This window comes from Leptidea sinapis, chromosome 27 (assembly GCF_905404315.1).
Source record: "Leptidea sinapis chromosome 27, ilLepSina1.1, whole genome shotgun sequence".
Taxonomy (NCBI): Eukaryota; Metazoa; Arthropoda; class Insecta; order Lepidoptera; family Pieridae; genus Leptidea; species Leptidea sinapis.
This window is the reverse complement of record NC_066291.1, coordinates 10,901,645-10,918,159: the sequence shown is the minus strand read 5'-3', so window position 1 is coordinate 10,918,159 and position 16,515 is coordinate 10,901,645. Positions and strand designations below refer to the sequence as shown.

General features: G+C 38.6%; 1 protein-coding gene across 3 annotated transcripts in view; it reads right to left on the bottom strand.

Moving 5' to 3' along the window:
- LOC126972625 (RB1-inducible coiled-coil protein 1) overlaps positions 1 to 16,515 on the bottom strand; it is a 44,366-nt gene that overhangs the window by 17,872 nt on the left and 9,979 nt on the right. For 2 of the 3 annotated variants that reach the window (XM_050819471.1, XM_050819472.1), the window contains exons 8-16: positions 13,948 to 14,130; positions 13,396 to 13,571; positions 10,311 to 10,497; positions 7,081 to 7,364; positions 5,935 to 5,982; positions 5,185 to 5,416; positions 3,962 to 4,494; positions 2,708 to 2,957; positions 908 to 1,078 (exon numbers count right to left, since the gene is read on the bottom strand). In XM_050819471.1, coding sequence (XP_050675428.1) covers positions 908 to 1,078; positions 2,708 to 2,957; positions 3,962 to 4,494; positions 5,185 to 5,416; positions 5,935 to 5,982; positions 7,081 to 7,364; positions 10,311 to 10,497; positions 13,396 to 13,571; positions 13,948 to 14,130 — 2,064 coding nt within the window. The remainder of the gene's footprint in view (positions 1 to 907; positions 1,079 to 2,707; positions 2,958 to 3,961; positions 4,495 to 5,184; positions 5,417 to 5,934; positions 5,983 to 7,080; positions 7,365 to 10,310; positions 10,498 to 13,395; positions 13,572 to 13,947; positions 14,131 to 16,515) is intronic. The other variant, XM_050819473.1, reaches the window with a different exon arrangement.

Below are 16,515 nucleotides of genomic sequence, written 5' to 3'. Positions count from 1 at the left end.
GTCGTATCACCGCTCTTCGACAAAACTTCCCTTAAAGCCTCGCCTAGTATGGGAATACTGGGTCTCGAAATCTCGAGCGATTGCCAATTTCGTGGTCATCTGGAAGGCAAAGCCAAATTGGCTTCAGAGAAACTGGGCGTCATTAATAGAGCACGGCAATACTTCAAGCCGGCCCACATACTAGCGCTCTACAAAGCGCAGGTCCGGCCACACATGGAGTATTGCTGTTATCTCTGGTCTGGCGCACCCCAGTATCAGCTCGATCCATTTGACCGCGTGCAACGCAGAGCAGCTCAAATTGTCGGGGACCCGTGCTCTGTGAACGGCTGGATCACTTGGCGTTGCGTAGAGACGTCGCTTCATTGTGTCTACCGCATTTATCACGGGGAGTGTTCCGAAGAGCTGTTTAACCTGATTCCTGCCGCCGAATTCCACCTTCGCACGACACGCCACAAATTAGGATATCATCCCCACCATCTGGATGTGTGGCGGTCCTCCACAGTGCGGTTTTCAAGGAGCTTTCTTCCACGTACTACAAAGCTGTGGGATGAGCTTCCTTGTGCGGTGTTTCCGGGACGATACGAACTGGGTTCCTTCAAAAAAAGCGCGTACACCTTCCTTAAAGGCCGGCAACGCTCCTGTGATTCCTCTGGTGTTGCAAGAGATTGTGGGCGGCGGTGATCACTTAACAACAGGTGACTCGTACGCTCGTTTGTCCTCCTAAAGCCACAACCTGAGAGTTGAACAAAGCATACAAGATTTTGTAACGATACGTCACTCGACCGGTAAGCTCAGTTGGTTAGAGCACCGGCAGGGAACGCCGGAGGTCCCCCGCATCGTTCATAAAATATTGTTATTCAAATTTTAACTGTCTAAATTATTATGTACTTTTATATATTATGCCCACCTGTGTCTTGAGCAGTGTGTCATAGTCGTTGGTCTCAGGGTCTGTCAACTGCTGGATGGTGTCACGGTACTTGGTACACTCCTTAGACAGCATTTGCTCACGCTCTCGTAGCAGCTCCAGTTGTCGGTCTTTCTCGGACAGCAGGCGTCGCGTCACATCGTTTATTGTCACCTTTAATATTACATTTTCTTATGAACATTCAATAAATACATCATAACAATTTGTTTAATGGAGTACGGCTAAACAGCTTCAGCTTATGGTAAATGATACACCCTGCCCATAAGAATGCAATGACGCTCAGGATTCTTGAAAATTACAAAAATTCTAAAACAGCCCCCTAGATCTGTTTCTGACACATTAAAAAGTGTTCTATCCTATCCGATTCTAATAGTTCTACCTATTTTCTTCTAAAAACTTTTGTATCTAGATATGTAGCAAGCTTTAGTCATGTTGAAAGATAATATGGAATAATATGTACTAAGTGAATTTGGTAACTTTGTATGGCATCAGTTTTAGTCGCCAATATGCTATCTACTTATTTGTAGCGTATCTATAAAATAATATTTGGCTTAATATTGCAACACAGTTACAGTACGGCCCTTCAAAAATATTTTTGGATAACTCTGACTGGTAAAGGAGACAGCAGGCAATGCGCTTATGATGAGGACGTAGTTATGCAGAAAGGACTCAAACCACACACGCCAAACCGCACACAAGGCACTTTTGAGTATAGGCATTTTTAGTGTCCTAAATATCCAAAATAAAACAGTTTCCGTGTATATTTTTAAAATAGAGTTTACACTAGATGACAGATTCGACCTTTAGGAGTATGATGGCATACTTAACTCTAACTCTATTTTGACCAGTGTGGTTTTGAGTCCTTTCTGCATAACTACGTCCATGTAACAGTTAACTAAGTGGCTAACATGACTTGTGCGGTGCAAGTGTTACGGCCACGTGGACCACGGCCGCTGTCGGGCACTGGTAAACTTTATTCAATTAGGCTTAAACTAAGCGCTTATGAATCGTTACTATAAAGATTTCTTTTAAATTACCGAATCTACCATATGTTCGGATAGAGTAGAGCTCTTGAGAAGAACATACAAGAAACTCAACGGTCACACTTTTCAATCAAATAGGTTATTTTACAATGGCTATGTAAATATGAATAGTGTTTAAATAATATTAAATATTTCATAAAAAGGGAAAAAAAGAAAAAACTCAACAAATATAAATTATCGTATATTGGATGCATCAAACAATTTATTAAACAAGCTAGGTTCGATTCATTTTAATAATGCCGACTCCACTTTTAAGGTATCACCATATAGTGGATAGAAGTTTTTCTTTTTGAAATTAAGGGACGAGACGAGCAGGAAGTTCAGCTGGTGGTAATTGATACGCCCTGTTCATTACAATGCCGTAATGCCGTACCGATCAGGATTCTTGAAAGACCCAAAAATTCTGAGCGGCACTACAACTGCGCTCGTCACATTGAGACATAAGATGTTAAGTCTCATTTGCCCTGTAATTTTACTAGCTACGGCGTCCTTCAGACTGAGACACAGTAATGCTTACACATTACTGCTTTACGGCAGAAATAGGCGCCGTTATGGTACCCATAATCTAGCCGGCATCTTGTGCAAATGAGCCTCCCACTGGTACGAACTGATGAGAAAGCTCAAAGAATAAGAGAGCTTGCATGATAGTGATGATGAGAATGCAAGTCGCCAGTCAAGACCGTTGCTAACGGAAGTATGAATATATACAACATTCAATGTATTCAAATCTGAACAATACCTGTTTCTCAGCCTCATACTTGGCTTTGATGAGCGTTATCTCCGCACTCAACTTCTGCTCCCACTCCGCCGTACACTTCTCCAGGCTCTGTCTGACCGCCTGCTCCTTCTCCACCTCGGCGTTCTCCTTGGTCTGCATCACGATGGAGTTGTGGTGACTTATCTCTATCATGTCAGTACGTTCGATCTTCTCCAGACTTGACTCGGACGGAGAACGATCCATGTTGTTTGTTAACGCTACGAGGCGGAATCTGGAAAATTAAATGTACAACCACTGTTTAATTTACTAGTAGGAGGCTCCTTTACACAGGATGCCGGCTAGATTATGGGTACCACAACGGCGCGTATTTCTGCCGTGAAGCAGTAATTTGTAAACATTACTGTGTTATGTCTGAAGGGCGCTGTAGCTAGTGAAATTACTGGGCAAATGAGACTTAACGTCTTATGTCTAGAGGTGACGAGCGCAATTGTAGTGCCGCTGAGAATTTTCAGGCTTTTCAAGAATCCTGAGCGGCACTGCATTGTAATGGGCGTATTATCCATCATCATCATACCATCCTGCTCGTCTCATCCGTATTTTCATAAAAAAAATTTCACGGTTACTGACACGATTACACTTAAATACTCACGGGCAAGCACATCGTCACAGGTGATGAAATCGGGATATATTACTACGAACCCGAAACCAAAAGACAATCAGCTCAGTGGGTATTTCCTTTCAAGGATCGGCCAACTAAAGAAGAAGTCAAGGAAAAAAGATGATAGCTTCATTCTTTGGTCTGAAAGGTCATTTCGCGACAGTTGTGCTAGAAGATGGAAGGACAGTTACTGCAGACTGGTATGTCAATCGCTGTTTGCCTGTTGTCTTGGAAAAAATTCGACAGCAGCGCCCTCGAAGCAGGATCCTCCTTCGACACGATAATGCTTCAGCGCACTCCGCAAAACTGTCAGTCACTTCGGTCCTGACCTGGCACCCTGCGACTTTTATTTATTCCCAAGAACTTAAGATAAAATTCGAGGTATTCGCTTTACGAGCCCTGAAGATACGGTTAAAGCGTACGGAAATGCCATAGAAGAGGAGAATGGGCCCACTGCTTTTTTCAGTGGTTCCATCGAATGAGACGATGTGTAGAGAGGAACGGCGATTACTTCGAAAAACAATAAAAGTATTGGCAACTTTCTATATTAAGCCGTTTTTCATTTTCTAAACATTTTCAGTGTTACCTAGATATATCATTAATGTGAATTTACTTACCTTGATCGTAACGATTCTATTTCTGCCTTATATTCTAGATGCATCTTCTCTTGCATGTCTTTAATATCTTTTACTTTCTGAGTTTCAAAATCATCTAATTTCTTCTGGAAATCATTCAATTCGTCCCTACTTCTTTCTAGTAAAACCTTCGTTGCATCATGTTCACTACTCAGTCTTTCTATATCTTTCTGATGTTGCAGTTTCATGGTCTCCTTTTCTTTCTTTAACATATTAATAATTTCGTCTTTTTCTGATAAGGCCGCTTTCATATCACTCAACTCTAATTCGTGATCGACAGTCAATCTCTGTGTGTGTTCACGAAACCTTACTTCAGTTTCTTCGTTGTTTTTCCTCCAAATATCCGCAATTTCTATAAACTTTACACCTAAATACCTTTTCTGTTCATCTATATCATGTTTTAAATTTTTCAGTTCCTCTTTTATTAAAACAACATTTATTTTACATAAATTACATATTTTTTTGAAGAAGTCCTGCAACTTTTCGATGTTTATCTTATGCGTATCCATATTGTCCTAAAAAGAGACATTCATCGTAATATGACATAGATATAAACTTTTGAAAATATTTGAAAATATAATACTTTTTCAAAAATTATAAAGTCTTCGTACCTTAAGGTTCAGAATTCATAGCATAGTTAATTAATATTTTTCTATCTAATTTATATTTTTCTTAAATTGTTTATAAGTGCACATCGGCAGAAAAATAATTAAATTTTAACACTAGACTAAAATCTCTAAAACATCGAAATTACAAAACTACCAAGCCGGAGTAATGAACTACAAACTCTAATGATTTCGATATACTAAGGGCCGAGAAAGACAGGAGCAAACTAAACAATACATATATAAAATAAAATAACTCAGACAACAAATAAAATAGAGATGTGTTCGAGTATATTGGTTATTAATATTAATATTAAGCAGTAGATTTCATTTTGCGATAATATAACCAAACAGGATAAGAAAACAAAGTCGAAAGTTCTATCAATACAGATTTAGATATGATATCAATATGTAAAATCTAAATCAAGCAGCATGTGCCTTACGATTGTAATGTAATATACTCAATTAAAAAAAATCTGATGTAACCGTTTCACCTCAGAAAGAAAACGGTTTCAGGATGATATCTTTGTCGGGAACTAAATCGAATCTAACTAAATAACAAAGTTATTATTTGAGTGACATTTGAAGAAACGAATGCACCTGTCTTATTTCCCGGCCCAGTTCCAGGCTTGTAGGTAGTGACTCCTCGATATAAAACTCGTAATTTTCAAACTCTTCCCTGCCGTTGCCACTCTTAACCGTCAGTACCTCGGTAACAGTAGACACGGCCATTGTCTCCGGCGCGCATGTTGTCCACGTGTCTACTTTTGGTATGGTGCCGCACTGTTTGCTCAAGTTATCGAAGTTCGTTTCCATCTGCGATTCAATATCTCTGAAACACATTGCGTATATTATATTATAACTTTCTTAGCTAGCACAAGTGCGATTTTAAGATGATAAATAAATTACTTTCCTTAAATCAAAAAACAAAACACACCAGTGCATACGTGTTGCAAGCAATGAGGCGGCCACCTCACTGGCAGCCAGACAGACGGCCGAGTGAGTGAGACGCCATACTGCTCAATAGTAATTAGTGGTGGAGCGACCATCATGGTGGCGCTTCTAGCGTGATGGCGCGACCTGCGTGGTGACGCGACGAGTAATATTCTGTGCACGCGTCCAAGCTGGCGCAAGCAAACGGACACCAGGTAAGTAACTCTCTATAGGTATAGCTTTGTATATTTTGTTGGTAGCGGCGACTGATTGCGTCGCCATGGTGCCCCGGTGAAATCTAGCCTTAAATCGCAGCCCTATATCCCCAGGTGATCCCCCAATTTCATGCGATTTTAAAACTACAAGTGTATTTAATGGCAGATTATATTTATATATATTCAACAAATTAATACTTACTTATTTGCTTCAACATCTGCATCCTTTTCTTCGTTGTATGTTTGTAGCCTTAAAGAAATATACAATAGATTAGATATGTAGTATTCTAAAATTGAGTTAACTAATTCACAATAATATTTTTTTCTAGAAACAGGTTGATGAAGAAGCAGTGATGAGGCAACCGCCTAGGGACATCCGCAACACCAGGAGACAAGAGATGCTTTGCCGGCCTTTAAGTTGGGATTGTGCTCTATGCTTGAAGGTACCTAAGCCGTATCGCTTTTTATTCCAGTGTTTTCTATTACGGCAACAATAAATATTATTGCCTTAGATAATTTATTCGTCTAGATAGAGCTTCTTGCTGATAGACAACCGATGAAAACAGGACAGGTTTATTACTTTAGTATGCGTGAAAAGCTACGTCTTAAGCTAGCGATTTGTATGTTACTTTGTGTTTGTGTGCTTGCATTGCTCAAAATAGAGGTCAACTGTCAACCTCAAATTTTGTCGACGTTTTCACAGCTGTCACGGTCTATCTAGACGTTTATATGATCTAAAGTTACGGCTTCTTCACTGAATTATTTTAAAAAAGAAATAAATGCAAAGATCAGAATTGGCAACCAATTATCTATACATACGCATGAATAGTTTTATTCCGAAATGTGTATATTTTCTATAATTGCTGTAAGATATGCCGAAGTTGGTTTCTAAGACTGCATTTAGTTCTCGACCGACGGTCAGCGCTGACGTCGGTCGTACCGTACGCGCCGAGCATGTCACACTGAACGCACTAATGTATCGCCATAGCGCGTCAGCGACGTACTGACTGACGTACGACAGACCGACGATTGACGAGAATACTCTACGCGAGTAGCAATTCATCAGCGCTGGACTGGACGCGTTCATATATCAGCCCTTACCGTCGGTCGAGCACTAAATTCAGCCTAAGGAGCTAGCAATAATTATACAACTTCAACTTTTTATGATAAAGTTTCGTGACAAACATGTTCACCAGAAGAGATATAACACCCGTTGTCTACAACAAGTGTCACTTTTGAAAACTTTATTTACAACATCACCGAAATAGCTGTGCTCGTCAGCTTAAGGCAATGTGAAGATAAGTCGCCTCTTTCTTTCTTCTCTTTTCAATTAATTTTTATCACTAACCTTTGTTCGAAGAATTTGACAACAGCATCCATATCGTAGGTCGGTATATGTGAAACGAGATCGGAGAAGGAGTTTGACATGACTTTTATATCGTCGTCGGACAGTTTCGGCAACTTGATGTCGAAGGCAGGCGGGGCTTGTGTCGCGAACGTCGGGGGCAAATCAGTCATACCGGGGAACAAGCTCCTCAGGAAGTGACCTTCGAACAACGCGTTGAAATCCTGTCTACGATTCACTTCCTCGTCGTGAATTTTTAAGAGTTTCCCGGCTAAATCTGTCGCCCACTGTAAGGCAAGTAAATGAGGTTTTAAATCGTGATTTACTGTAATTTATTTATTTATTTATTCATTTGGTAATCTTACAGCGATACAGATGAATTAAATATAAAAATGAAGGTTATAATATGGCTAAAATGGTTTACACATTTAAAATTACATTAGAACTGTTCCTGTGATGTGTTATGTTGTGTGTATGTGTGTGTGTGTTTTTTTTCTGAGGGGAAAAATACTTTTACGTATCATAAGATCGTGAACGTATTGATCTCGTATGTCGGGCTCGGTTTGAAGACCAATACCGACTAAAAGACCGCCTCTTCTTCTATCTCCCTAGTCCGGCGCAAGGCATTTTTTCACGGGGAGAGAATTAGCTTTTGCTACCTCCAACTAAACAAACTATAAGCTAATACTGCAGCGGCTTTTCTTGCCCTCTCTAACTTACGCAAATCATTTAATATTTATGCAGCGTATGCACTGGTTGCATTCCAGGCTACTACAGAAGTAAGCAGTACGCTGATAAGGTTATCAGGTGTAATGCTTGTACCTAGTGTCTTCTCCCATTTGTCCCGAGCGGTTATGTATCGATGGCATTTAAAAAATACATGATTCGCATGTTCAGGTGCGCCTGTGCAGTTTGAGCAATCTGGGGAGTCCTCGTGCTTAAATCTGTGGAGGTACTGTCTATAACATCCATGGCCAGAGATCATCGGGGTCAGGTAATAGTTAACCTCCCCATGCTTGCGGTTAACCCATGGTGCAATTTCGGGTATCAGCCGATAGGTCCAACGTCCCTTACTCGAAGTACCAGCGTTCTTGCCATCGTTGCAAACTCCTCTTTTTTTGTTTGCTTTTGAGTTCAGCTGGCGACATTGAGGTTTCCGTCTTCCTTTGATAAAACATCGCTCTACGTTCTTCAGCCAGTATGTCTGGGGGTAGGGTTCCAGCTATGACAAATGCAGCTTCACCCGAGACTGTACGGAAAGCGCTCGCTACGCGGAGAGCACTCAGTCTGTAAACTGGTGTGATTTTGCGTTGTACCTCTTGTTTTGCTAGTGCTTCTGACCAGGTGGCTACTCCGTATTGACGTGACAACCGATGCCAGAATACTTCTTCTTTTTTGTTTTGGACCTCCTACATTTGGCATGAGCCTGGCTAGTATTGGCACCACGGCAGACGGTTTGTCTGCAGCATACTCCGCCTGCTTCTTAAAATTTAGGCGTGTGTCTATCATCAACCCGAGGTATCGTATGAAAGGTTGAGAGGTGATCTCGTGGTTTCCTACTTTTAACGATACTGTTTCTATCCTTTTCCTGCTGGTGATGAGGACGGCTTCGGTTTTGTGCTCTGCGAGTTTAAGGCCTACTTTTTCCATCCATCTACGCACTACAGCAAAGGTCTCATCAAATCTCCAATTAATTTCTTCAATGTATTTTGATACGATGACAATCGCCAAGTCATCTGCAAAGGCAAAAAGTTCTGTACCGAGTGGAAGATCCTGTTTTAATAGCCCATCGTACATGATGTCCCAAAAGAGCGGGCCCAACACAAGCCTTGGGGGACACCTCCTGTGATCTTTTATTGGAATTGGCTAGACTCGGTCTCATATTCAAGGACCCTGTTTGAGAAATAGCTGGCCACGATTCTTTGTAGATACATCGGGACATTCAATTCAGCGAGACGGTTCATGATGACCTCCCAGCGGGCTGAATTAAATGCATTTTTGATGTCTAAGGTGGCCACAAGACAGTATTTCTTGGTCCCTCCTTTCCACCTAGAGCCAGAGATTGCATGTTTTGCTGTACTAATAATCCGGTTAACAGCATCGTGGGTAGATCAACCTTTACGGAAGCCATATTGATTGTCTGCCAGTTGTGGCTCTGCAATGACATCCATTCTTTCGAGGATGATGCGTTCGAGTGTCTTGCCTATACTATCCAGCATGCACAGTGGGCGGTACGAGGAAGCATCGTCTAACGGTTTGTTGCCTTTAGGGATGAGCACAAGTTTTTGGAGCTTCCAATTTGTAGGAAAAGTGCAACTTTTGAGACAGGTGTTGAAAAGGTCGATAAATAGTTTCGGTGAAGATTTGATAGCACATTTAAGGGCTACGTTAGGAATGCCATCAGGCCCAGGAGCCATTTTATTACCTATCTTATGTAACGCAATACTTCGTCATCTGTCACTGGTGGTATAGTTGAGTCTCCTATTTGCTTATCGTCATACTCAAACATGTACAGTTTCTGTTCGGGGAAAAGTGTGGTTACAATGTTGCTGAGTAACTTCGGGCATTTCGGAATAAGTGACGGCTGTCTTTTCAACTGTGACATTACAATTTGATAGGGTTACAGTCTATCCAAAACCTTGCTTACCCACCAACAGTTTTGTGTGTGTGTGAGTGTGCGTGTGTAGGGGCGCGCCTGTTTGTGTTGTCGTTATTAGCTAATTGTTCCTTGAAACTGTTATGAAGATTTTTTTTATAACAGAGTTACTCTGTAGGGGACTAGAGTATAACAATAATTATTGTTTTAATTAAAGAGGTAAAAAATAAAATAAAAAACAAAGACGTTAAAAAATAAGTTTCGTTAAACTTTAAAAAAAACCTGTTTTATTTCTCAGAAAGACTACTCAAATTTTGTTTAAAATTGTATGAAAATAAATAACAAGTTGATTTACAACAATTAACACTATTCTCATTTTACAGAATAATTAAAAAAAATACAGATGACACGTTCGTGTTTTAAGCTCCTAAATCACGGGTTTTCACGCTTCTTGTCCTGATTGCCAGATTTCAGAGATGGCAACCCACGGTCTGAGGCATACAATTTCAAATGAGTGGTAGTTTTGTCGTTCAGTAAGCGATTTTAAATCCTGTTTTGAATTTGAATTCGCATGTCAAGATTTCCGGTCTTGGTTACAGGGCTGCCGTGGGTTATCATTTCGGAGTAGTGTGGGTACCTGAAGATGAGCATCGGAGAAGGTCCTGCGCCGGGCCACCTCGTGCACGGCGCGCACGAAGACGGCGGGCGCGCAGTGCAGCTGCGACACGATGCCGAAGTAGCGCGCCAGCCGGTTGAAGCACTGGAACGTGAGCATGGCGTGCGCGTCCTGCACCGACATGGAGTTCTCGATCCTGAGCACAGCCCTGCCATGCGATATGCGACGTCATAACACCAACACATTATTATTTACTTTAATTTCCCCTTTAATTTAAACTTTCCCCGGGGCGTAAAAAGAATAGGGGAGTCCCAGGCCCATGGGTGGACATGGGCGACTAAGGGCTTTTTAGAAGTGGGAGAGTCACGCTGCCATCTTATGACGTCAGCACAATCGGGCCAGACTCGTCCGGGTTAATTACCACACTCGCACAGAATCACACGTCGATGAAGTTCGAAACCATAGGGAATATTCGTGAATGGTGAACGATTGAAATGAACATTATTTTAATCCGACTAATTGGAAGAGTTCTATTTCATGCCAACGTTGGGTAGTAACTAATGATAACCAAAAATATCTGTATTACTGTCTGTCTGTATATCGTATTGTTGTTGTATTGTTGTACGCAATGTAAATATGTCAACTTAGCCTTCAGATTTTTTGTTTGAATTCTTTAAAAAGTTTTCTATAAAGAGTACCTACTCAAATTTAGTGCTAATAAATGATAATTTAAAAGGCTTTTTAACACATCTGGCAATTGCGAGACCTACTCATTCTATGAGAACGTTTCAAGTAAATATTAGGTATACAGTATGGAACTAGCATATATAAAATAAACGTAGGTACATACTTGTTAGCATATTTGCTGACGATATACCAAAAATTAACGAAATCCGTGCATTGGTTTTGTCAAAAAGTAGGCTTTTCATTTTGAGCAAATTTAAACGTACTGTAAGATTTGGGTAACTGGATCAATGATTCAATTAACTTGAATATTTCAATATCATAAGTGCAAAAGTTGAATAGCAGCGCTGGAAAAGCTGCCTTTGAAATAGCGCCGCCCGCAGCCGTCAAAGAGATACCGCCGGCACGTGTATTTTATAACCTAATCACATGTTCAGATTTCGCCCGCCTGAACCATCGGTCGCGGTCTAGTACGAGAAATTTTAAGCTATTGAATAGCTTCTATCGCGGGCCTTGAGCGTGGGGACCGAATCCAGAAATTCCGTAACGAAAATAACCTAACACTTACTTACTAGATGTATATAGATATTTCAGCACGCTTTTTACAGTTGCCGCGGAACAGCGGTTATCACATATGCTCGTTGTGCAGAAAGTCCCAGGTTCGAGCCTTTTTATCAAGTTTTTTTAATTTTTATTATTATGACAAGCATTTTTATTTAATTTCACCTGTCCCGTTGTCTGTCTGTAATAAAATCTTGCAAGTTAAATTTTACTCAGTTCCCATTTGCTTTTTTTAAAATTACTCTTATTAAAAAAAATACTGCATTAATAAAATAAATAAATAATTACAATTGCATAAGTTGATAAAAAAATGCTACGCAATAGCTTCACCGCGGCAGTCCCCGAGTGCCACACGTCTTTTTTTTTATTTATGGAAAAGGAGGACAAACGAGCGTACGGGTCACTTGGTGTTAAGTGATCACCGCCGCCCACACTCTCTTGAAACCACTCGAGGTCAAAGTACGTTGTCTAACAGACTGTGTTCTTTTTTCTAATTCAAATTTGATATTTAGTTTCTTTGAAAATTTCACTTTTATATTTTATATTTTCATTAAATTAATAATTTTACTATACTTCTGTGGACCAGAATGACTTCTATTTTCATTTATTTCATATTATGTTTGCAAACCATACTGTATACTTATTTGTTTTTTTTTTTTTCACTAAAAATATTGCCTCTACATATTACCATTCCTTTATAGGTACATCTTTTGAAATGGCTCCACATACGATGATGAAGCCTTTTAATTTATATGTCTGAGTACTCTTTGTTAGCTGTAAGTTACTTTTCATGTTATAATAAAATTAAAAAATAAATTTTGTTCCTTTATAAATAACAAAAATGAACTTATAAATGTAACTAAAGATAAGGAATACCAGTACAGTTAGAAAGGAATAAGTGTAGACCTACATAGCCTTAACGATCGGCTTTGCTCGTATTGATAAAATCGACTCGAGATGATTAAGGGAGCGCAGTCAGTCAGAGTAAATTATTAATTGTGTACATTACAAATGTTATTTCTTTATAAATATAACAACAAAAACATATAAAAACATAAAATAACAGTATTATGTATTATTAACCTCGCATTCATGAAGTTTTCGTTTCTATCGTGTGCTCGTAAACTTTACACGGTTTTTTTTTAATCTACATACAATAAAATCTAAAAACAAAACAATTTATCCAATCGTAGGTACTTTCTTAACCGAAACGAGAGAATTGTGTATATTTTTTATCTTAGATCTTAGTCATGTAATATACAGTGCAACGACACATGCGTCATACCGCTTTTGGTGGGAAGCGATGTGATTGGTTAATTTTGATCGCATCATGGATGCCACGCCCATTGTTCGAAGTAAATCCAACGAACAGCATTATATTACAAATATTGCTTAGTAGATAAAATTATTTATAACCATGTGTTGCCTTCTGTAAGGTAGTACGCGGGTAACCATTGATCGGGCCGGTTATATTTACCATTAACCATTCGTCTATAACCATTATAGGACCGATCCGAGTAACCATTTTAACCATGGTAACCAATTAATAGTAGAGATCCGCGTACTCACAAGTAGAACCGTTTATTAAAGTTATTTAACGTGTCATAGATTAATTTAGTTATAGATTAGTTTACTATAAGTAAATAAAAAAATTTACCATAAAAACCAATATATATATCTACCCCTAAGTGCACCCCTTTTCACCCATGTACAGACAAAAATTGGTTAACGCGGGCTTCATAGTTTGTATTGTTGGTCTAATCTCTTATGCCTTTTGAATTAAGCATCTAAACGAGTCACTTCTTATGATAAACACATGGTATTGCTTATGGCGTAAAATTGGTACTCGAATGTTACTTACTCTAACCGCGCCTTTAGTACTTGCGACATCTCCTCTTTGGACTTCGCAATACGTCGAATGATATCAATAAGTTTCTGATGGCCGACCAGCAGTTTCTCCAGCTGCCTGCAATGCGACTGTACCAAGGTCGGCAACACTGACGGATCGTTGGCCACACTGCTCAATCGCTCCCGACACTGCGAAAAGATTACATTTAACATTAGGTACTTTCAAGAGATACCTGGATTTGTCGTGTACAGATGAAAAAATGTTATGTGTTCAATAAGATCGGAAATGCACAGAATATAATATATATTCTCTCAAAGTTAGACATTTTACCATTTACCACCACTTCGCAACAGTCAAGCCTTAAGAAGAAGTGGATACTCATGCCGTTATTTTATACATTTTACAGCATTGCCATTTCTTTATGAGAAAAAGTAACGGGACGGGCAAGACGTTCAACTGATGGTAAGTTGTGCGCCCATTCAATAGCATACAGGATGGACCAGCCAACGCTTCAATGACAATAATGGATTACACATATTTTAAGAGAATGAGGGCACTTATTACCTGAATGATAGAAGCAGCCTGGTCGTGCTGGTCCCGCTCCAGTTTCTTCACGTCGCTCAGCAGCTGGTCGAGCCCGTACAGCCTATCCTCGATACCCTTGATCTGTTTCAAGCCGTGCATGTTGGCATACTCCAATATCTGATACAACTCTGCCTCGCGTACTTTAAGCGGTTCTGCGTCGATCTATAATAATATAATGAATATTATACTTATTAAAGTTTATTATAATTGGAAAATATACAGCTAAATATAATAATAGTTAAGAAAATAAGTACACGAAAGGCTATTTACAAGTTTACACAGATATTAACTAGGTAATTAAAAAATAAAGATATTATTACACAACAGGGGATCATAAAAAATAGAAGTTCTAATTAATCTGATTTTATATATAATTTTATACTAGCTGACCCAGCAAACGTTGTATTGCCATTTATAAAGTAATAAAAAATATTAAATAACAAAAAATTTTGGGGTATAAAAAATAGAGACGACCGATTCTCAGACCCACCAGATATATCGTACTACAATAATTATTAAATTCGATTGCCATCTTGTAACTCTATTGCATATCTGTGGATGGAATAGAATAATAGAAAAACGCGATACAAAAATAGGTGTTAATAGTAGACGTGTGATAATTTGAAGTTGTATGTATTTTTTAATACTGAATCATAATAAAATAAAATAAAAATTTGGCAAACAAAATAAAAAAAATATTTAGGGGTGGGTGACCCTTATCATTAAGGGGTATGAAAAATAGATGTTGGCCGATTCTCAGACCTACCCGATATACACACAAATTTTCAGACAAATTGCTTTTTCAAAAGCAACAAAAGCCGTATCGAAGCGGTTTGGTAACAAACACCGGGACACGAGAAATTAATATATGAGATATTATACGAATACATTCTTTATTTTACAAAAATAGGTATGTTGGACAAAATAATATATAATATTGTCACTCAATAACTTAACATTATTGAATACTACTTCCCGCACGCGACCTTGCCTGTACGAACTTAAACTATTGCTTAATCTGGGTTCAGAGGGTCATTAATTAACCCAAATAAAAAGTAAGAATTAATTCAGATTACAAGTTATCTGTTGAGACAGGTCGTGCTAGCCAATCCGCGATCAGATATGGGAATTAGGTTCTAAAGTCACCAAGAATTGAACATTGAATTAAAGAGCTAGGCTATAAAATCATCACAGACCGAGAGATATGTATTTCAGCGATATTTTCCTCACTTATGTACCTATTACTCGGTTACGTTAGCAAGTCTTTTGTGAAGCGATGTATACGCTTTCATAAAACTAATTAATTAGAAACTCAAAAGAATTGTTTAAAGAAGTTTATGTGGAAAGTTTTACTATAAAATGAATTCGATTGTAACGAAAGTTTATAAAAGAAAAAGAAGCCAGCTGAGATTTTTGCGCTTTATCTTCCCAGGTTTGAGGTATATTTTTTTTAATTAGGGTACCGTTCTGATGATATAAGTGATTTCATATCTTATTTTGAATAAAAATATTTGAATTTGAATCACCCTCAAGGAGAAGGGCATAATAAAATAATGATGTACCATTTAATTTGGTACAGCATCATCGGTCGTAGTAACTCTTTAATACCTAGCTAGTCCTAATCTGTAGTTGGTATATCACCGACCAGCTGACCTCGATAAGATTTAAATTCGTCGATTTCGTCAAATATATGCAAGAATTGACAATAGCATGCATAATTCACGTGATTGTATTTATACGGCTCGAACTGCGTTAACCTTAAAGCACAGTTTGATAACGACGTGTACCTTGGTATGTGCGCGATACGATCTATATATTATTATTAGATATTCGAATGATTTTACAACGCAACACCTTTTAATCTGGTTAGATTAGTAACCTAGTTTGGATTTCAATCTTCCGATCTAAGGAACTTTAAAAAATACATACTTTTCACAATAAAATTTACATTAAAATTTATAATTTGAATTACGCAATAATTGTTGATCTCTAAAGAGATTTATAAAGTTAAATTATTCATGAAATGAAATTATATTTGAAAAGGCAGTTTTTTTCTCGACATTGATTTAAACCACTTTCGTTATTTCGGGAAAAATTGGCTTTTGTCAAAGAAGAAACGGCGTTTACAACTCTCCCAGAATCTCTAAATATTTAAAAAAACCAATTATGTTAATTAGAATATTGTGATTGCTTTTATAAAATACTCCGTTGGCTCAGGCCGTAGGATCGTTTAGAAATTCCGCAGAGCAATCTGGCAACAGGCTCTCGTGGTGGGAAGTGGTGAGACAGCAGCCCATGAACATCTGCAACAGCAGACGTAAAGAGATGCATAGCTGCACTTTAAATCGGGATTATATTCTATGCTTGAAGGCCATTCAGAGCTTTTTTTCTAAAAACTAAATTAATGTATAATGCCTGAACAGTATCTGGAACGTTCAAAGGTTACTACGTCAAAGCGGGGCTTGTTCTAGCGGTAGCATTCTTGAAAATAGGGATTGATTTAGAGGCCAAATTCTTAGAAAAGTGAGTTTAAGAGGCTTTTCGAAA